Source organism: Symphodus melops (genome assembly GCF_947650265.1).
Source record: "Symphodus melops genome assembly, chromosome: 8".
Taxonomy (NCBI): Eukaryota; Metazoa; Chordata; class Actinopteri; order Labriformes; family Labridae; genus Symphodus; species Symphodus melops.
The window spans coordinates 16,334,354-16,357,316 of record NC_136698.1 but is presented as its reverse complement, the minus strand read 5'-3'; the positions used below and the strand labels follow the sequence as shown (position 1 = coordinate 16,357,316).

At 40.2% G+C, this 22,963-nt stretch overlaps 3 protein-coding genes across 4 annotated transcripts; all 3 read right to left on the bottom strand.

Annotated features, from left to right (window-relative positions):
• Positions 1-34: 34 nt before the first annotated feature.
• zfyve9b (zinc finger, FYVE domain containing 9b) lies at positions 35-9,457 on the bottom strand. Of its 2 annotated transcripts, XM_079349691.1 has the most exons (16): positions 9,131-9,457; positions 6,874-7,676; positions 6,690-6,789; positions 6,411-6,613; positions 6,186-6,297; positions 5,318-5,440; positions 4,396-4,551; positions 4,038-4,262; positions 3,873-3,955; positions 3,643-3,747; positions 2,651-2,801; positions 2,144-2,224; positions 1,722-1,884; positions 1,377-1,482; positions 1,112-1,291; positions 35-757 (listed from the first exon to the last, which is right to left on the bottom strand). In XM_079349691.1, the coding sequence occupies exons 1-16, from the start codon at positions 9,192-9,194 to the stop codon at positions 596-598; spliced, it is 2,817 nt and encodes a 938-aa protein (XP_079205817.1). In that variant the 5' UTR covers positions 9,195-9,457; the 3' UTR covers positions 35-595. The 2 variants fall into 2 exon arrangements, 1 of the variants encoding a protein (XP_079205817.1); XR_013779662.1 differs by lacking the exon at positions 35-757 and having other exon boundaries at positions 1,275-1,291; positions 1,722-1,976.
• Positions 9,458-9,597: 140 nt separating this feature from the next.
• Positions 9,598-14,485, bottom strand: btf3l4 (basic transcription factor 3-like 4). The gene is made up of 6 exons (XM_079349692.1): positions 14,377-14,485; positions 13,942-14,003; positions 13,077-13,190; positions 12,683-12,884; positions 10,191-10,250; positions 9,598-9,961 (listed from the first exon to the last, which is right to left on the bottom strand). Exons 2-6 carry the CDS (start codon positions 13,993-13,995, stop codon positions 9,915-9,917), a joined length of 477 nt encoding a protein of 158 aa, XP_079205818.1. The 5' UTR covers positions 13,996-14,003; positions 14,377-14,485; the 3' UTR covers positions 9,598-9,914.
• Positions 14,486-15,543: 1,058 nt separating this feature from the next.
• Positions 15,544-19,472, bottom strand: ptgfr (prostaglandin F receptor (FP)). The gene is made up of 3 exons (XM_079350242.1): positions 19,307-19,472; positions 17,961-18,769; positions 15,544-16,016 (listed from the first exon to the last, which is right to left on the bottom strand). Exons 2-3 carry the CDS (start codon positions 18,753-18,755, stop codon positions 15,708-15,710), a joined length of 1,104 nt encoding a protein of 367 aa, XP_079206368.1. The 5' UTR covers positions 18,756-18,769; positions 19,307-19,472; the 3' UTR covers positions 15,544-15,707.
• Between the last annotated feature and the right edge of the window lie 3,491 nt (positions 19,473-22,963).

The following is a 22,963-nucleotide window of genomic DNA, read 5'->3' as shown; positions in this document are numbered from 1 at the left end:
TAACATTTCTCATGAGTTCTCAAAGCTGTGCTTGGTTAAAAGTTGCACCCAGACATTGATCGTTTGTCATTTTTGCAAGTTTAATTCCAGGCTGACATAACATTTCATGAGCAATCATTTAAAATAGATTCCAGTAAGAAAACATTCTTTAGGCATTCATTCGGTGTGCATCAAATTGCTACAGGTCTACTACATATAGGACTTAAAGTCATTCTCTTTTTCTCTTTGCATTAAGGTCATGGGGCTGAATCCAGCACCCATATTAAAGGTTATTTCTTTATGGGGGTTTGCATTGGATGATATGAAGCTACAAAGTTGCTACTACTGTACAGTGCAGTACCCTGATCTGATGTGTCCTAGGTGGCATGCGTACCCAGATTGTCTACTGCAGGGCAGTGTGAGATCAGAAAACCACTAAGAGTCAGACCCCTTCTCTCTACTTGTGAGTGGGTGAGATGGATACAGACCACAGATGTAGTCTGGTTCGCCCTTTGAATGCTTCTATTGCCCTGAAACGGATGGCGGCACTGATGGAGAGTGCCAGAGTCAGAGTTGTGGTCAGGGTTAAGGAGATGAGATACATGTGCTCTGCGCTCTAAGTGATGTTCTCAAGGATGTAAAAGATAAACTCCATCACTATAGGCTCTTCACCTCTCTTGCGACCCCTGCTGTGTATGACGGGGATGAGCACACTATCCAGGGCATTGAGGTACTGAGCTGGGAGGGGCTGCCCATTGCTGCCAGCAACATATCCCACCTGGAATTACAAAGAAACCACTAATTACTTTATATGGAGTAACACTCAGGAGATTGGGAGCTGCAATTTGCCTCATATTTTTTTTCCAAACAATTTCCTGTTGACATCATTTCTATTGAACAACATAATACCAAAAAATGGCAGACACTTGTTTTGAAATAAAAGACGAAAATGTATTTCTTAAAAGATCTGTTCTCTTAGCTCTCTTAGCATTTGACTTTGTGGGCAGAATTCATAATTTTACCTTTAAAAAAAGGGTCAATACAACTGATGTTTGAATGATTTTTACCATCCTGATATATGGGTAGCTGTTGATACAATTCAGATCACTGTTAACCAAACTTTTTTTCTGACCTCTTGAGATTCAAAAGCGACGCGCAGCCCCAGTTTGGCCATCCCGTCCTCTTTCAGCAGTTTGAGGTGTGGACACAGTGCCAGGCAAAACGCCCGGGCGATCCGCTCCGTTAACCGGTTGTGCTCTGCAGAGTCAAACGCATCTCCTTTGGGATGATCCGCTCTCTGCAGATAGAACACCTTCACAAAACATGCATAAAAAACGTAAAGGGAGGAGGACTCAAATAGACTTGTGTTGATATTATAAGAAGATGGTAATATGTACTTCAGTCCAGCGGATGATCTTCCCGTTTTCTTTATACTCAGACTTCTGGAACATCTTTATACTGCTGATGGACTCCATGGATTTTCCATCGATGGGACTTATAACTCTAAGATTAACAATAAGACATGTACATGTTGTGCATTAAATCACAAATAAAACAAGAATTCTACAGCAGTTAGCAAAATGTTTGATTGTTGATGTTAGATGCCAGTGTTTTGGAGTGATTCTACAAATGATAGGATCATGACAGGATTCAAATACATTATATTTTTCTCCTGGTGCAAAAAAACGGGTTTTTTTTGCAAATGCAAAATTGACATCAAACAGGTGGACGGACAAACTCACCCTTTATTCACAGAGCATTTCTCCTCGACCCATTGTACCGAAACAAGCTCCTGGCTGTCTGATTGGTCAAGCCGCCCACAGGTGACGGTGTAGTCTTTCCTCTCCCGGAGTGACCGACGGAGCTCCGCCATGGTTTCCACAGTAATCTGAACCATGAGCCCATCTGGGGGAAAGGGGGCAGCGATACAGGAGAAACACAAACACACACACATACACTCACATGCATCAACATGTACCCACGCTTAGACAAACAGTCTGTTAAAATGTACACAGACACACACATAAAAAGAGCAACACACTCTGAATAAACCAGTTATGAATGAACGTGGTTAACATGCATTACTTAAAGTAAACAATGAATTTCCTGTAAGAGGGCAGGAAAAGTTGAGGTGAACCTGCCTCACTCTGCGTGGTCATCCTACCTTCAACAATGCTGGACTTGGCAAGGTATCCTGCAGACGCTTTCAGTGCACTACTAAATATAAAAAAGCATGATCCAGTCACTGTGGTAAAGGAAGAAAAGAAACCATCTTTAGAGACAAACTGTCGAGCTGACTTCACAGGAAAAATATAACAGTCATGTGGTGCCATCTAGTGGTTTACTATAGAAAGTGGCAGTTTGAGCCAGCTGGCCTCCTTCAACTGTCTTTCCTTCTTCTCTCCTCGTTAAAATACGAAAAAAAAAAATGTAGTGCCAAGTTTTAATGAAGGATTTCATTTCTTATGGCTACACCAAATTGGTTTACGCATTTAATCAATTAAAAATAGGCTCCTTGTGACAAACAGAACAAAGTACAGTCTTAAGATTTGACATTTTAAAAGTACTCTTAATAAAAATCAGACCCTGTCCTTCAGTCAGGACCTCCCCTGGTTACATTAAGTCCAGATTCTTAGTGTCTTACATTCCTCACAGTATCTTTATGACCCACCTTTGCGTGGCTGATTGTGGATACTGATGGCTTGAGTCTGATACTGGCCATCCTCTCCTTGCACACAGATGAGGTGTGAGTCTGCGGTCTCGTTGAAGCACGCCCCGATGGCCAGCACATGCTCATTGGATTTATTCAAAGCCTTCATAAGCTAATGTGAAACATGCAAACAGAGAGAAAAGGAAGACGATTAATAAAAATAAAAAAAAATCTGCAAATAAAGTTCCAATTTAGAGTTCTCGGAAGATCGATATTTTCAACACCTGTGGCCATGAGATGTTGCTTTTCCCCATTTACATCAATAACAAGCATCTTAGGTTCAAACAGTGAAGCAAGCAGCTGGATTAAGGTTATATTACTCCATGTAACTCAGACTCTGACCAATGTTTCTTCTTTCATAGCAGTTAGTTTGGATCACATTAGTTTGTTAATAATTGAAGAAGCTAGCCAGTTAAAATATATAGAATTAGCAAAAGTCAATTCAAGGTTGGCCAACTAGCTGTAAATTAGTTAAATGGTGTGGATCTGGAGTTGGTATTTGTGTACTATAAACTAATAAGTAAATGGCAGGTTAGCCAGTTAGCCAGTTCACCAGCAAAATGAACCGATTAGTCTGAAAGAATTCAATGATGGAATCACTCAAGATTCCATCATTGAATACTTCTGCCTGCTTGAACTTAATTGCTAAGACAGACCTTTGTTAAACCTGTAGTCCATTGGTCTCCTGTTTGCCATTCAGACTTCACAGGATAAAACGTTTGGGGGAATATTGTTTTGGCTGTCTCTGCTGTCTGTGAAAATGGATGGATATTTCTAAGCTCATATAAGCAAATGTTGTTGCACACTTTCGGCTCCGTAAGTGAGCTGAGAAGAGACAAAAAAGTCACTGACATAATACCATTTGGTTGGGTATCAAAGAAAAAAGAGAAAGGTTAATACAACTAGATAACTACTGGACTTCAAATTGTACCTTTAAGTATGAAAGGGCTAACCTCATTATACCCAGTTGTGGGTATTTTTATGCAGGTCCTCTGAGCTTCCAGGTCCACAGTGAGCCCCGGCACCATCGGAAGGCTGTACCGGTAATTCCTGAAGTCCTGAAACAGGATGGGGGGGACGTCACTTTATATCATTTCAGGAAGAAATTCTATGGCACATTTCCTCCATGTAAATGGGAAATTGGATTTTGTGATCAAAAACTGCCACAAACTGTCAAACTCACCACTAGCAGCCTCATTATGGTGTGGCCTATTTCCCCAAACAAAGGCTTTCTAAAGCGCACGCTGTACAGGGGGCATGGGTAAACTGGAAAAAAAAAGTGAGTAACCGATGAGGAATTTATTACAGTAGCAATACAGAGGCATCTTTCATTTAAGTGTCTGATTACATCTGTACTCGGCTCCCAATCTCAACATGAGGCGCACAGGAAAGGCTTTGGCCCATGCTACCTCTGCCCTATGGACCAGAAGGCCAAAGAGGAAGGGCTGGTTTGGCAGAGGTAGACCTTGAAGGGACTGCAGAGTGGAGCGGACATACAAGAAGCCAGCATGCTCCTGGCTTCCCAGGAAACTACTGCCAAACAAGGACAGCGACAGGTGTTTCACAACTTTTCCTGTAAGAACAGAGGGAATGACAGGATTATTGCATATCACTTATAGGGAAGTGACAGTAGGCTGTTTTATATAAGGGTGCGTAGGGTAGCGTGTGTGTGTGTGTGTGTGTGTGTGTATCTGTGCGGCTCTGACCTGTGAGTGTGTCCCTGTACAGCTGGATGAAGTGGCTGAAAATGTCTTTGGGGAAGCTTTTCTCTTCAGGTAAACACTGCAGCAGCACCACCACCTCCACCTGGCCCACAGCATGCATTCCCTTTGTCGTCACGCACCAGCATTTCCTGTTCACATCTGTCAAAAATTCAAAGCATTTAACCTCAGTGGTTCACAAGATGATGCGCTTACAGAACCACTTACAGAAATTCTATGACACTAATGTTTAAAGTGCTTTAAAACATCTGAACATTAAAGACAGAAGGAATTGTTTTTAAAGAGACGTTCATTCTATGAAGACTGCTGGCCTTAATGCCCCTTAGAGTTTTGTGTTGCTCTTGTTTTTGACTTTGATTAAAAAAAAACAACAACAAAAAAAACAATGTACTGTTATTTGACATTTTAAATTATTTTTATTACCATAGAAAGAAAACATATATGCTGTCTTGGCAGACAACATGACAGTAGTTGTGTTGAAAAGCATCAACCACATAAGAATCTAGCACAACCTCAGGTTGACATTAGCAGTCGAGTTAGTCCAGATTAATGTTTAAAGGTTACTCGTTCAACAAGTACAGGATAAGAGGTCAAGGAATTGTATTTGGTCAGATGAATAGAAAACTAAAGGCTTGTTTGCAGTACAGTGATATCACCAATAGTGGACAAAAAAAAGAAATTTAATCTAAATTTATGTTTAAAGAGAATATTAATTCTTAAAAGACTTGTGCAGTTTGGGGGAATGAATGTATAAACAGTGTAAAGCATAAAAGCAGTAAATCAGCTTCTTTTTTCAAAATGCTTTGAGGCAGTGCTTATTCATTTGCAGGTTCACAGTAGGGCTCTATTTGACTTTTACTCTGTTAAATAGATTGCATGTGTACAGTTTTTACATATGAATACTTACAGTTGACCAACTTGACCATCGCAAGTAGGTTGGCATTGAGAACAAACACCAGGGGCTTTGGCCGGCCACTCTCCAGCTCCTGGATGAGCAACATCTCAGATGGCTGCTCCTCCACAGTATAATCTGAGGGGGAACAAAAAAAAAACATCGGTTCACACCTGGCTCTAAACAAGATGCAAGAACAGTTCACTTTCTGTTTTATTTTTTCCCAAATGATCTTTTTCACCAGAAACATATCACTTTTTTTATGTGCAGCAACAGCACAGGGACATGGACTTTTAAATAGCGAGATGTCAAAGCTGAAACTTCCTCCACTATGGGTCCATAGCTTGTGCATACAGTATGAAGACAAATGGGAATATCCAAGTACAAGTCAGTGCAAATCTATGGTGCTGTAAGTAAATCTTAGAAAAGGATCGAACCAATCAATTGGATGCAAACAGAGGACTATACATTCTTGAGGTTATTTTGGTTTTAATCATGAATATTTGATCAGGTACCTTTAGGAATCCCTTTCCAAAAAAAAAAAACAAAGGAGAAAAATCTAAAAAAACGTACAAGTCTTACAGCAGGATCCACTAATTAACCTACATTTTAAGAACTGACGAGGCTAAATGTAGTCATTTGTTTTTCTTATTCAGCGTTTTTCTTTAATTGCCGCTGCAACAACAGTCTTTAGTGTTTGAGACACCGTAATTTCCCCTGAACCTGATGCTTCCTAATTTACTGAAATTACATCTTTGTCTTAAATCTTTAAAGCACATTACAAGGTAAGAAACACCAACATCTGCACTAAAAGGAATAAAGTATAAAGATGGTAAATTTGCTTAATCTTTAAACACCAACGCAGTGTTAGAATTTGTCTTACCTCCTTTGACCCCTGTGGAGGTGAGGATTGGCGGCAAACCATTCAAGGGGATGAGGTTGACAGAGCTGCTCACTAAAGCTGTGGTGCCCCAGCCGTACGGCCCACACGCCTCCTAGAGGACAAGGGAAGAAGATATTTTAGAGACATATAGAAACCCCTAAAAGCAGCACTGAATTTGTATTCCCATTCTCCTTCTGTTCTCTGTTATGTTTTTGCTGGTCCTACGTTGATATTAGTCCCACGTGGCCTTGAGGCTCTCCTGAGCTGCGGTGAACCAACAGGACTTCTAACTGCCCCCCCCAGCGCTCGTCTCATTAGTGGCGAGAAAGTAGGTCCTCTGGTTGGTGTGGTCGGAGCAGACTCTGACTGCTTACTTGGGAGGATTTCATCTGCAAACCACACCTTTCTTTTCCCTCTCGGGGGTGTACCTGAGGAGAACGTATCAGAATCATGCATAGAAATTTGAACTCAAGAAAACCTTAAAATAGAAAACTTGTTGCTAACTTCTGATGAGAGCTGAGTGACAGGAAACACAAACTCGTCCCTCCTTTCCATCGAGATGTGAGAGTCTGAACTTCAGATTGGAGCAGACTGCACAGAAAACCTGTAAAGACACAAACATATCGTATGTCCACAACAATTAATCAAATAACCTGAACTATTTACATTTACGTTCTTCTTTCCTTACCTTCCCACATGCACGGCAGTGGTGTCTCCTCTTGGTAAACGTAAACTTGACTCCACACTTCATGCAGACCTGTGCCTGAGAATCAGGGATCCACACAGGAGCCACCTCCCCGAGCAAGGTGCTTCGATCTTTGTACATAATGCCAACAGGGCTGGGCTGTGACTCGTTGTCAGGATCAACATGGGAGGCAGCACAGTCCCCCATTGCTCCCTCATCACCAGTGTTGCTATCTGTCTCATCTTCTCCCTCAGATTTGATCATCCTAAACTGACCCTGCAGCTCCTTGGACTTTCTGCCATGTGTCTCCTCCTGTGAGAGAGCAGAGGATGCTGTGGTTACCTCTGAGCTGCAGGACTGCTCTTGTTGCTCCAGCCTGCTCTCCTCCAGCTCCTTCTCCTCGATCACAGAGTCCTCCTTCGACCGGAGAACCTGAGGCTTTCTCTCCTTTTCTTTTTCCTCCTCAGTTTCCTCAGGCCATGCCGCCTCAGCAGGACTCAGCATCAAGGGGCAGGAAGGCTCCCCGAAACAGCTCTCACCCCATGTGGAGATGGAGGTCACAGTGCAGCTGCCTTCCTCTAGCTGGGAGGGAGACGCAGTGTTGGCATGATGTTCTGGTTTCTGCTCACATGGCCCAAAGCTGCTTCTCACTGATGCATCTGATGGGATCTTCGAGGGAGATTGTGGTTGTATTTGGCCGCATCCCAATCCTGGTTTGGACACGTCCCCATCTTTCAGCACCAGCAGGCATGGTCTGTTCAGCCAGAGGTGCTTGGTGTCCTGAAGAGACGGATTGTCTCCTTCATCTGCTCCACACAAAGTACATGCATGCTCATTAATAATGAGTCATTAGGTGGGAAAGCTGCGGCTTCATACGTGCAAAGTGGTCATTTAGCAATATGTGATCATTGATTAAATGATCCTGGACCTAACTCATAGCTTTCCATCACCCTTGAAGCTCTTAGGTGCCCTTGAGAGGTGTGTCTGAGCTGGTCTCAGGCTACAGAAAAGAGGAGGGGGTTTGTTGGACCAAATGAATGAAAAAACAATAGTAGTTGTAAGGTAATTGGCAGCACATAAATCTGGTTTGCTAGAAAGCAGGTCGATACTGCTTCTGTGTTTAATTGGCTCTGTATATTGAGTGTTCATTACCAGGAGGATTAACTGATGTTTTGTTTCCCAGCTGTTCACAATAAAAAAAAAAAAGTCTGCATTGTAACATTACCTTTGATATTAGACCTAATACTATAGCCTATAACAAATGCTGTGTAATTAAATTCATTACAGACCTATTTGAGTCTGGACCTTATCCAAAAAGGCTGAATTCTAAACATAAACATGTCATTTCAGCCTATTAAAAATGAATGTGTGCTTCAAAGAAGTGCGATATTCATTCATAATCTAAATGCTTCATGAAGCAGGAAATCATCTCTGATTCTATCAAATAACTGTGTTAACACCCCTCCCCTTTGCATGAGTTACGTAATAACCATCACCGTTCATTACTTGCGCGGGAAGCAAGGCGAATTCATGTGCCCTGCGTGTGTTCATTAGGCTGAAGCACCCACAGCACCCAGTGATTTATGAGTTGTGAGTAGTTATTACTTAAACAAGCAGTAGAAAATGTACAATAGCTAATCCTGTGTGTTCCACTAGTGCTGTTTTGCTGCAATGAGCGTTTGGTTTGGCACACAATTAAAATGAATATTTGATGAACAACATCAAGTACGATTTGAAAAAAACAAATTAAATGACTAATCTTCCTGCTAAAACTGCATTGCAGCTCCATCACTGAAACCATTAACAGATAAAGGCGGGCCGTGATGTTCTGCTGCGGGCTACAGAGGAAAGCTGTCCAAAAACGGCGGAGGGGCTTCAACCGATCCGGCTGCCTCGGATGGATCGCTTCCCGGGATGGTGACACATACGACACACGTGCAAATGTTTAATCCGCTCGAAGGCACTGAGGACGGCAGCAATGCGACACTCTATCCGCATCTCGTTACATCAGACCTGACGGGACACTTCACTGATGCGATGTGTTTACGGTCCGATAACAGCGCGTGTAATGTGCGCAGTGTGTACATGATGTGCGCAATGCACACTCACACGTCCATGGATACGCGGGTTATACGCGCAGCAAAGTGCTGTATCAGCGATTCTCAGGAACAAACATACGTGCAGTATCATCTTCCTGAAACACACAGGCAATGCATGCAGGCAGGTAGTAAAGCATCCGCACCCCCAATGCAATTCTCACCCTCAGTTATCGCTGCCAAAAGGCTTTCATTCTCGTCATCCCGCGAAGAGAAGAACTTCAGCATTTTATCCGGTTACATCTGAGTGCAGAAGGAAACTGTTCCAAGCAGCAGTGTCTTGCTGAGGAGGATAGGATGATTTCGCCTCTCCAGCCCCTCTCTCCCCCTCCTCCCCCGTGTCTCTCTGCAGCTCTTTGAAGAAACTCAAGAGGTGTGCAGAAACGTCCCTCCCCAGTTTGCTTTCTATCAGACCGCAGGACACTGCACAGGCCAACAAGAAGGAGCCATGATGCCAGATATGAAAAGCCTGCATGCATGAATAACTGGCCACACTGTAGCACATGTGGTTTCAGCAAGTCAGCTTCATTGAAAAGATCATTCTGCACATGAAACCCTTCAGAGCAGAAGTATGAAAAGCATACATTTAAAAAAAAAAAAAAAAAAAGTCCTCAATGACCACAGCACCATCTAAAAATGTTAATCACCTTTATTTTGTTTCATAAACAAAAAAAAGTTGTAAGTCTACATTTAATGACCACAGTTATCCTGATCATGACTGATAAGTGGTGCAGGGATTTACCAGCAGGGGGTATCTCATTATTTCTTTATTTTTTTTTTATAATTGAACCAGTCGGTCTGATGGGACATCCACGGGCCATCATGGTAAAATAGAAAAGTCTCTGGTTTGAGCAGATCGTGTTTGATATGTCAGGATGACTTAGAAACAATAAAAAGGATTTTCATTTCATTGCAGTCCAGTCTCTGTGCATGTGAACTTCATTAGTATCAGTTGGCCTCGTTCTTTGACGCTTCATCAAAGTTCTCCACCAGATCTAAAGAACAAAAACAACATCGTGTCAATCATTCAGGTGCCAAATATATCAAATGATCACTTTGTTGTGTTTTTCATTTGAAGGACAGGACAAGAGTATTCTACTCAGTGTTTCTACTGCTTACCCATGACGTGGACTTTGAGCACAAATTAACAATTTAAATTGTTAGATATACTTGGAAATAAAACACACTCTTAAGTCTGATTTTCATGCGTGTAAAAGCCTTTACCTGGGACATCATCATCCTCTTCCTCAATGTCCTCTGCCTTAGGAGCCTTGCTGTCGAGAGCTGAAATAAAAGACACAGATTACAGGATATGTATGCTTGACTCTGAAAAAAAAATAAAAATAAAGCCTGATATGCAATATTTATATCTAAATACTTGTAATAATCCTCCTCAAATCACTAACCCTCATTAATCTTGATTAACTGTGCCACCTGCCTTTGTTGTCCTAACGGTATTAAAACATCTCATCAGTGAGACATGCTGCTACAAGTGGGGGGTTAAACTTCATTCTCACCAACATGGGAAATGTATTTCATTTAGAGTCCACCCACACACTCCGTCCTGCTGCTGTTAATAATAACTTGAGCACTAAAAGTACAACAAGCCTCCAAGGAAAATGGTCCAAAACAAATAAGACTGTTTGAGTAGGATTTGAGGTAATATTACAGAGCTTTGCTAAGTTGCTCAGCAAGACATTATTTTGTCCTGTAAAAATCTGAACCATGTATTTCAGTGTCCTTCTGACAACAGTTTAGTTCATGTAGGGAGGGAGCCATGGACTTGAGGTGGGAAGCCAGAGAGAGAGAGAGAGAGAGAGAGAGAGAGAGAGTCTATGCTGTACTTGATGAGATACTCAATAGAGTATTTAATGACATTATAGTTCACAGGTTGAGACTGGAAGTTTTGCTGGGTCTATAATGATAATAAATGACAATCAGCAGGACAACACCACCTGGTCAAGTGAAGCTTTGATACATTTTTTGGAAAACAAACAAACACCTTAAGTCTTTACAAAGTATAGTTCATGTCTGACTGTCTATCATGAGTAAGGGACTTCAGGGTATCGAGGGGGCTCGTATATAAATCAAGATGTACGTGGCAATAAAAACAGATTCTGATTATTATCCAGCTGGTTACTAAAGGAAAAGTCAACACTAAATCTAATATTTGTATATAGTAGGGCTCATGACCAAAGTGTAGGCACGTAGCAACTGCTAATTCTTTATACAGGCTGCACAAAGCCAGAATCACATGAATTTATAAGTCAGCACTCTCGTCATCCTGAACGACTGCACAACAAAGGAGGGACGCTGAGAACTTCTCTTTCTTTAGTAATACCTGAAAGGCTCTAATGAAAGGAACAGCACTTAGTGAAGAAACCCTGCATCCCAATTAGGCCTGTATGCCATCCTCAGACACATGAGGGTGAAATGACCCCCCCCATGAAAATTTCACTTTTTTAAAAAGTATTTCCCAACTGCATAGACACAGAGCAAATCATTTATAACAAAGCTTTTCCAAACATCCTCGTTTTATTTTGGATGCTCATAATATTTAACTCCGCACACAGAAACAAAATAATTTTACAAAAACCGAAAGCTAATTTTGTACTCAAGTGTAAGTCACAAAGCCTACCTCATGGTCCATGGTTGCCATGGCAGCCAAGACAGCACTGCCACCTTTAAAAGACCCAGGCTCCATTTATGCGAGCTAACAAGGAAGTGACAACACGATATGACCTTGCGCTACCACATTGCTCTTATTGGCACCCACAACTTCACTCTGCAGCAGGAGCTGGGAAATCACTGGGGTCTTCAAAGTGGGAACTTCCCAACACCGGTGTTTCGTCCATTTAGTTTTATGAGAGCTCCGCAAGGCTGGACGGTGAGCTTCGACATCGCAGAGCCAACCACCGCCATGCCAGCTCATACTGCCACTATACCCCCATGCAGAACTGTTTTTTTTTTTATTATTACCTACACTACTACATACGTAGCCATCATAGCCTCAAACAGCAGTGCCACTTTCAACAGACCCAGGCCCTGTACATGTTAGGTAGTGACCACACAGCCCCTAATGGCTCAACTGTTCCTGATGCGACACAGAATGGCAGGTAGAGAAGACAAGAGAAAATCAGAAAAACACATCTGATTTAATCAAAAAAAACTCAGCCTCAGGTCAGTGCACATGATTTCCTGTGGAATGAGAGTTTTCCTCCCAGATCTACCTTCATCTCCAAGTCATTACAAATGTACCTCCTCTATATGTCTCTACCTCAAGGACATTTGAATTTCTGCGCTCTCCGAATACCTCCTAAGTTCCCCTGTTGTCTACCACTTTCACTTCTTACACTTTAAAAAAAAACGTGGCCACTCAATCATGTAAAATGTCAGTTACAGGAGTTAGTCCCCTACCATGAGAGTGATCCATATAATGAACACTATTTCCCTCTTAGCACTGAAGGTTTGACTTTTCAACATGCCTCTTTATTTTCTTGAGAAATCTACCCTGACGTAGCAAATGTAAAAGGCCTGCTGCTGCATGCAACAATGACAAGTTGAATCACTGAAATGTAGATTTCCCATTGACTTCTCACCTGTAAATGTGTGCAATGAAGCTTTAAATTGAGTCACAGCACACAAACAATACGTCATCTAACCCGTTATTTACTGTGCCTGTGAAATATCACAGGTCTTAGACAGTCAGGCCTCACCTTGCCGAGGGAACTGTTCAGCCAGTTTGCGCAGGCTGCTGAGGCTGTCCGCTCCCAGCTGACTGAGGATACCGGGGAGCATCTCTGTCAGCTGCTTGGTCTCAGCATGGCCCGTAATGGCGAAGGTGTTAGCGGACAGAGAGGCCTGAACTTTGGGGTTGTTGAAGTGGATCACAGTGCCGTCATCCTTGATCATGTTCACCTGAAAAGAGCAGACCATCCTGCGTTTACCTTTGTGTGCAACAACAATCTGAGAAGTTACAAATTGCTTCCGTTAGAAACCATAATGTGGTCTGGTGTACACGGTCGCTTAGGAATGCGTCACTAAATCAGAAATCATATTCATGTAAAGATGAGAAGAAAACATTTACTCAGATGAGCCATGCCAATTTACCTCCTCAATTCCAGCAATATTGTTGACAGCCAGCTTCTTGAGTGAGCTCTGCAGCTTTTTGTCATCAGCGGTTGCTGTTCTGTGTACGACCTTCTTCTTCCTGCGCGCAGATCCCTGAAACCAGAGGAGAGATTAAACTAGAGTCAAGTCACTCCTGAAGATGAGTTACAAGAATGACAGGAAGTATAAGGAGAAAAAAAACAACATTCAAGGACATTAAAGTTTTTGAAAAATCAACTGATATATCAATAAATTATTTGCATGACACTTAACTATAATGTGTGCGCCTAACAAGAGACAGAGCTTTTGATGACTACAGCATGCTGCTCCCTTCACAAAATACTTTAAATCTCCTCTTTTAATCCACAAATATAGTTTTATAAATCCTACAGATAGCTTCTTTATTTTCTTACGAGAAAAGAAGTTAGCCGTAAATATTGGGTTTATCGAGATGCAATACAAATCAACCAAAATGCAATCAAGACATACTAAAATCAAACACTAAATATATACCCATGTCTTCACAAAATGATTAAGAAATATCCTCTAAAGTGTTTGCAATTAATTTTCTTGTTTCACCTAAAACATGTCAGAAAATAGTAATAAACCTTAACAGAGTCCAAAAAAAAAAAAAAAAAAAAAAGTTATAACAGCTTCTACATGTATAATGACAAAAACTTTACTGCTCATTGCTCAATGGTTGTTTTAATTTATTAACGGGTTGTCAAACTTCAATTGTAAACAAAATAAAAATGCATATGTATTTAAGTCATAGTTTATTTGACATAATTCACACAGCAAAATGGCATTATTCATGTTGAAGTGAATCTCACCTGACATTACACCTTCTGTTATGTCAGCTTACCTTTCCTCCTATCCGAACCTGGGCTTGAAGTTTGGCCAATTTCTCTTGATTCATGTTGTCACCTACAGTATAAGAATTTATTATATATAACAGTCACAAACAAATAAAAGAAAATGTTGTAATAGCTTAACAGCTAGCATACAGCTTCTTCCACTAAGCTGTCAAAACACAGTACATTACTAGAGGAAATAAGTATGCAATACTAATAAAATAAATATCACAAAGAGGAGTTAAAGGGAAACAATACATCCCGATGTTGTTATTGTAACCCAGACTAGTTTCAGCCTGTCAGCAGACAGTCTGCTGTGTGTAGTTAGCAGCTTGCACACATGAAGACACAACACTGGGCCTGCAGACAGAACACACACAAACAACAACCACACACTCAACAAACATCTCACACAACACAGGACAACAACACTTAGCATCCCAAACCTGCTCAAATATCCACAGAGACATGCGGTGCTGAAAGATGGAGGTTATGAGGAAGAGATTACGTCACATGCCAAACGGAATTTTCTTCTTCTTCGTTTCTGATCAGATGTAGGGGTTATGGTGTTGTGCTGCCACCTACAGGACACTTTATGAACTGTAACAACAAGTTGTATTCAGACCCAAACATTTAAAGTTCAACAACATTTTAACCATCCTGTACAAACATATCTCTTACATACGGTGTGTGTGACTGAAATAGTAATGGATTTGAATTTAAAAAATACATTTAAAAAGTCACACTTAAAAAATGTAAGAAGAGCATAATAAGCTATCCCATTTAATAATTTCTCTTCTTTATTCTATCTTCAAGGAGACTCAAATATTGAAAACAGAAACATGCAACTTTTATTCATCTGTTTACCATATTGATTTATTCTGTTTCAGGCCGTGTCAGACTTCAGTTGCCTCTATCATTTCACATTACTCTCTCGCTATTAAAGCACAGATGTCAAAGATGCGTTAGTGCTGAAATCCCCCACAGCATGCAGTTGGATCTGTGATTATCAGGGATTCTATCAATACATGACAGGCCACTGTCTTTCTAGTTTTTGAAATTAAAATTAATATTTTGAAATGCATTACTGAAAAGTCTCATTATTCTGCTGCTTAACTCCTGACGTCAGAGAGACAGAAGGGCTTTTTTAATATCACACAACACCTGGCCCAACAAAACAAATTATCTTTTAATTAAAAAGCCAAAAAAAGCACAGCCATTAAATACTGCACCTGTTGACAATAACATCCCAATTTGTAACACAGCCTGTATTAGCTCAAATCACAAGCATGACTCCATTAACTTAATGTTCACATGTGAAACCAAAAGCATATCATTTTTCATTCCTCATGAGCTTCTCCCAGTAACAGGATTAACAAAATAAGTAAGACAGTAAAACATCCAGTATAAAATAGTACATTGTAGATGAGAGCATGGTCAGTACAGTTTTATGAACATTTCAGGAAAAAAACTTTAGTAAGACCAAATACATTCATATTTCCAAAGAAAAAAACACAATGAAGACATGGCTTTACCAACTTTAGATGACATGTTTGAGGAGCACAGGGAACTCTTTAACAGATTCTTCACAAAAGACATGCTGAAGCTAATAAATTAATCCCATATGAGGCAACAATATTTAAATCTCATAAGTCCTATCACAGCATAAAAAGGGTTTTATGATGCTCTATCAACACGATTTTTTTATATGTAGTCCACAAAGTTTGAGATCTCTACAGATTCTTCCGGTCATGTTAGCTCAGCACTGAGTCAGGCCTCAGGTGATTGATTTGACAGCAGTGTCCTCCTGTGGTAATCTACTGAGGCCATAAGACGGACCAGTAGCAAGGTTGCTGGTCTCCATTGAACTTCGGAGCATGCTGCGCTGCCAGCTGTTAAGGTTGTGAAACTTTGGGCCAAAGCAGGTGTGAAACAACATGAAGAGTTTCTTTAGAACAGCCTTCCTCAGGAGAATGTAGACCCAGGGGTCCAGAATCTGGTTCCATGTGGCCATGCGTACAACTACGAGGAGGCTGAGGGAGGCAGGCTCATCTGCGGCTCTGGTGCTCAGGATGAGGACACGGATCTGCACAGTGGTCAAAAAATAATGGAAACAACTACATAACCATTTTAAAGAGGACATATAGCTGCATTTTTCATCCTAACTTTACTCTGACTTTTTTCCTGACAGCCCACTAGTAGCATTTATTTGACATGTCTTTGTGAGTTATGTATATATGCAGCAGTTAATATTCAGGAAAATTCACTGTGCAAAGAAGGCGGGGGTGAAGACGTTTATTTATTCTGAAGCCAGTGGGTGATAGATGTAGCAATAATGTAAAAGAAAAAGAAAAAGTCCAAAGAAACTGCCTGAGCCCCTATGCAGAACTGTATTACTCTATAGAATGATCAGATCTCATATAAAGCAAGAAGCGTGTTAGTGACGATGAATTAGAATTTAATGAATAGACATAAAAACTCACTTAATTATGTATAAAGGGAATCAAAAACTATCCCAAAGAATTATTTTCTTCCCTCATCCTTATGATCCTTCCTTGTGTAATAAAGCAGCTTCATCCACTTTTCTGTTCAATATGCTTTTTCCACTTATTATACTGTGAGTACATCCAATTACATGTCGCATTGATTTCAAGGCCATTATAAGCTGTGTCCTTTAGAGTGCACGTCTGAAGAGTGAATATGACACAATAATACATAATCAGGGCATTATGTTATGTTAATATATGTAAATACCAATTCACATGACAACTAACAAGCAATATTATAATTCATAACATGATAGGACATGCAAATACCTCACTGAAATGATTGAAACTATAAAGTCTCTAAAGTATCAATCATGTTTTGGTCCTTACAGGTGAGAAATATAATTGTGATTTTGCAGGTAAGCAGGAGTGTTGCTAGCTGCTTAGCTCGTCTCAATGAAAACATCCAGTGAGGAGAGACGGTGTGGATGACATTATAATATTGGTAATTAAAGGTATAAAGAATGTAAGTTTAATGAGAGGGTGAGAAATTTCGGCTTTGCCAGGAGTATGTAAGTCTTGAAGGACAGTGCGGGGTGTATGAGAGTTCAGAGATTCTGAACTTACTGCAGACTTACTGCAGATTTTATGGAATTTAGAGGAAAGGTCAAACAGGTAACTCTTTAAGTATTTCAGTCTTGAAAACATAAATAAATTGATGAGAGCCGTAGCAGAAAGAATGTGAGGGATGGACAGATTGGAAATGAAATATAATGGCACAAGGAGTAATGCTTTCACATCATAGATAATAAAACCTGCCAGTTTTCTGTCTCATTTCAAAACCAATTTCCATGTCTCTAACAGTCTGCCACTTTGTTCTCACCACCATACAAAATGCAGACAGGCATTGGTAAGTAGATGTGCTTTGAATATCAGAACATTTTTGGCATATGTGAGTGTAAGTACCTAGTTTAAAGAAATGTTCTGAAACTAATACCAGAATTGATACCCCTTCTTTGGGGAATGAGGTATTCAGTATCAGGTATTAATTTATGTTAAATACACCATTTGTGAACTGGATTGTTCATACATAGAGAGGAAAACAGCACACACAGTAAGTTTTACAGCTGTGAGGTGTAAATGGGAATAGGCAAGTCAGGTATATTTGAGGGACAGACTGAAATCCTAGAAATGTTCAGAAGTGCATGTGTGAAAACAGCTCCAATTTAGAAGAAGACAGCTTAAAAAAATATAAGCATTTTTAAACAGAAAACATATTGAATTAAGTAGTTTCACATTACAAATCAATCAATTTTAAAATGTTTTTAATGATGTTGTATTATAGAGAATTGGTAGTATGAATGTATTGGGCAGAAAAAAAATGATTTCGGATCATGTCTTCTACAAAAATTGCAACAACTTAACATTAATGTGGAATTATCTAAGGACTTTCAGCTCGGCCTCTGCAATGTAGTCAGCGCACTATAAATGTTTTTTTCAAAGTTAAAAAGCAGAGTTTAAGGTCTACAAAGCTCTAGACTTACCAGTAAAGGGCCCCAGCACACACAGGACACTAACATGATAGCAAGAAGCTGGCAGATCATCTCTATGTGGTAGGACGGGCCTATGCGGTGATGATTGCGTCTAATTCTGGACAGCAGCAGCACAAAGCTGGTCAGAGTGTTGCACACGATGGAGAGCAGCAGAGCCAGCAGCCCCAGCATGGAAAAGAGCAGAGGCAGGAGCACATCCACCCAGTCTTTGAACTCCTCCATGTGGAAGAAGCACCAGCTTCTAGAGCTCTGAATCTTATAGGGCCTCCACAAAACCAAAGGCAGCAGAGCAACCAGTGCAGCCAGCAGCCAGGTGAGTCCCAGCAGTATTTTCATGTGGTGAGAAGTTAATGCTGTGGAGTGGAAGATAGGCATGGTGACTCCAATGCAGCGCTCCACAGCCATAGCACTCCCCAGGAACAAGGGGCTCAGGCCGAAGAACACCATGCACACCCCGAACACACTGCACACAATGCGATGAGGGTCAAACGTCTCCCATTCCTTGTGGGAGCCATAGACATACAGCACCAGGGAGCCGTTGATGAGGTGACCCAGCAGGTCTGTGACCACCAAACTGCTGGCAAACAGCAGGAAGGATGCCTTTGACTTGACCCGGATGCGCTTATAAGACTTGATGAGGATGAAGAGGGCGAGGCTGTTGGACAAGATGCCCACAGTCATGGAGATGACAGAGGTGGCGACAGACAGCTCCTTCTGGCTGCAAGTGGTGTTGCTTGGTCTGATCTCTGACCTGCAGCCTGTTTCTGAGCTCCCATTCGCAGACATGGTGGGAATGATATCTGGAGGAGAGGACTGAAGATGGATTGATGATATGATTAATTTAAATACCAAAAAGAAAAAAAGAAAAAAAAACAACCTCAAACAATACCTATGAGGGAAAATATTGTTACAAAATTCAGTCTGGTGAGAGTTTAGATTTTTTTTTATCCTCCATATGAACCTTGTAGATTCACCAATTTCAAGAAAAATAGTTTGGCTTTATATTGCAGGATTTAGATAGATATACACTTTATTGTCATTGTATAAAGAATATAACGAAACGTGTGTACCAATCCTGTACAGCAGCGTTTGCAAAATAGGTTTACACATTTTACTATATTGACTACACAGCTTTAGCAACACGTGCCATGCGTAAACTTAATTTGCGACGTAGTTAAATAAATGTATCAGAAGTGGCGAAACAAAAGAATTGAAGAGATGAAGCAGTTTTAAGTGACAACACTGTAACTTGTTGTTTAATATCTCGCACTCTCATGAGCAAATAACTTTTGACATGACTATGGACTCGTAAAAATCTATGAGATATCATTTCTTACCTCACATTTGCTCTTCTCTCACACACCATGCCATAAGTTAACAGTCTTTCCAATCCGTCTTCATGGATAGGCTAATTAATAAAACAAATACAAGTTTTTTTTAGCAAGGGAGTAAAAGATAAACCTCGCCGAAACTAACCTCCTCGATATTTCCGTCGAGGCTATGTGTGGCACTGGTTCCGTCTGCGCTCCGCTGGAGCAGAGTCAGTTAAGACAGCAGCGCTTCAACATACGTGGTCCCTTTTCAAGCACACACGCACATTACTTGTTCACATTTGTCGCAATCTGTTAAAAATATGCATACATTTGCTCGTGTTTTAATATTTAACCACAAACAAACCGAAATCAGCGTGGAATTCTTAAAATTACGCATGACTGCCCCGACTTCAAGGTCTTGAATGTATGGACAATTTGAATCTATATATTGTGCTAAGAGCTATACATTACTGTTTCTGATTTTATTTTAGAGACTCTCTGTGCACTCACATGTTGTGGTATGTCAGATCGCATCTTAACTGTCATTGTGTGTTCCTCTTTTTTTTTCTTTTTTGGGGATGACAGAATCAAGATGTTAACTTTTCCTGAGATGACCTAGAGATGTGTGTCTGTCAGAACAAAATCACCTGCTAGGGACTTACACGTTTTGTTTGTGTGGTTCTATGTTTCTTTAAAGAGATTAGACAGTTTTTTTCCACAACACTGTTATAAGAAACAAAAAATAAAAAGAGATGCAATATGCACCTTGTGTTGTAACTTTGCAAAGGTGTCTTTTAGTTTGTTTTTAATGTTTTATCATTCATGTGCCGACTGACTTCGTCCCTACGTTTAACTTTGTGGCATATTTTAAATAGAAAAATAATTTGAACATATTGAGAACTTCAGCACTAACCATCCAATTCTGTAGTTCTCTGGCTTTAACAATGGAAAGCTATCACGTTATTTAAAGAACATGTCTTAGTCAGTGTGAGAACAAATGCAAAATATTTTATTGCAACACAGAGTCTTGGCTTGCTGAACACATAGCTGGGCGGTGGTTCAAAACAATATTCTCCTAACTCTGGTTAGATTAAAAAAAAAAAAATCAAAGTGGGAAGGATTTCTCTCTGGATTCTCAGACAGGGATCACAGCTGTGTCTGTCAACAATTAGCAGTAATGTCCAAATGCATGTCTAATTCCAACATGATAACGTATGATACCAGAAATGTTTTTTTTTTCTATCGTGACATGTCCCTTTTTAAGTTATCTCAGCAATTGAAGGTTTAACTGTTTTTTAACTGTTGAATTACTAATATTATTATCAAAGTATTAACTGTAAAAGTGCTTCACTGAGTTAGGATTGTGCACCTATAACAATGCTGGACTCATAATGAGCAATGTACCAAACAAGCAATTTCTTTGCAAACCCCACCATTTTTTTCCTTTAAAACTCATATTGTCATCTTGAGTGGCATGAGTAAGCTAACAGTTTGGATCAACCAGTTTCTTACAACTTTTCTTTGTTAATTTGGAAGAGTCTTAATTGAAATGGAGTCTTTAAGAGAATTTAAATGTAGATAATGTATACAAGAGGGAACAACTTAGACCATAACATTAAGGGAAAGTCAATGCCTTAAAGCTTAAGGGGCAAATATCCAGGATGGATTGAAAAATATAAGTTATGGTGTCAAAATGTTGGAGAGAAGCTCAACATCTTCATGCTTTGATGTTGAGAGAAACTTATGGTTTGGTTTAAGGACCCATGGCTGCTTGTGGAGAAATCTGGAAGTGAATAAGGGGGAGGGGGCAATATGACACTAAAATGGTTACTGATGCACAACATAAACTAATACTTTACAAATTTGACAGTTTAGATTTGGTCTTATTGCTTGATTAAGAAATAAGTAAACACACAGTCAGCTGAGTGAACTTGGAAGTGAGCAAAGTAAGTCTTCCTGATTTCACTTCCTCTAAGCTCCACAAGTTGAAGCTGAGAGATCTGACACCTGTTAAAACTTCGAGGTTTGAAGGCAAACTTAAACAATTGAATCAACTCAAAAGAAGCATTGTCACATAACATACATTATCCAAATGTGCACGTCTTTTAAAGCCAATTTGAATAAGTTTAACATAATAATAATCTGCACTGGTTACTGCTGTTAGCCATATTCACAGCTGAGAACATCTCCAGTAAACATGTTTTGAGTTCTCTTTTTGCTGTCACACTCCTTTCTCTCTCTTTTAAATGTGTTTGGTTGTGTTGTTATTTGTGCCAAATTGCTCGATTTGATTCTGTAGATCCTCTGACAAAATTTAACCAAACAATCTGTTTGCAGTAGTGGTTTGCACACACTTAAGCACATCATCACTGGGCAGGAAGAAAGCCTGTTCTCCAAACAGGATGTTTCTAAGTGATTTTTTTGGCTGAGAAAAGAAGGACATTGAAGCTGTGATTTAGTTTTAGGAGATAGTTCTACCTTTCCAGGAAGGAAAAAAGTTGCAGTGAAAATGTGAACTTTTTTTTCATGAATTTGTTTCTCATGTTCCTGAGGGAGTACAACAACCCGATCATTATCAAGCCCAAAGATCCTCATATACTCTGTTGCTGTCATTTTCCTTTTCACACTTGACACTTCGGCATTAGCAGGATATGACAGCATTTCCTCGTTTGTGCCTATATAGGAGAGATAAGACATTGGATAGAGTCAGAAATCAGGGAGAAAGAGAGAGTGGAAAGAGAGGGAAGGGAAGGGAGCCACCGGCTGGATTTGAGCCTGGGCCTCCTACTTGGAGTCATTTTAACAAAGGGATGTAAACCAGCAAATACACGAAAAGGCTAAAAGCTTTTTTATAAATATGTTCATGAATGTAAATTTCCTCCAAAGGGTCAATGTTCAAGTAGGCAGAAAAGGCACAGCACGGTATACAGTATTATTTTTCAATCAAACATTCATGGTGGCGCGGACAAAATGGTTGTCTAATTGGCTCAAAAATAGTTGTTCAATGACATTTTTAATAACAATTTCTATTTCCCAAGCCCATAACTGAATCAAAGAAATACAATATAGACTATTTGCTTTGTTAAGACATCTCCTAGAAGGAGATAATTTAGCTGCTCTGTTAAATTATATCTATTCATCAGTTCTAGACAGCAACTAAATGAGTCCAGGAAGTGATAGAAAAAAAATCACAATGAATTGATAAATGAATAGACATGTCTTCTTTTTTTGTACATAACAGATTATCAAGTCCTTTTACTATGATAATGAAACCTTTCTCTGAGAGTCCGCATGTAGCCGAATGGTCTTTAATGATCTGACAAGGTGACTCAGGAGGAAATCTTCTTCAGGGTGACATTACACCTCCATTGTGATGTCACACAGCGTCTGCTGCATGCTGTAATGGCCGGCAGCTCAGTGCTTGTGACAATGCAAGGCAAAGCAAAGGCATGGGAGTGCAATCACATTCTTTTGTTAGTTGTATCAAATGAGGCTGTGTAATAGACTGACTGCCTCGATGGGGTTCAGATGGAGCTGCAAGTAGTTTTATCGAGATGAGAAAATAACCCATAATGCGGGCTTTCTGCCAGCAGCACTGTCGCTTCCTCCACCTGATCATGAAAACACTCCTGAGCCAAGATTCACAAATAACAAAAGCACCCCTCTTCCGATCTCACTCTG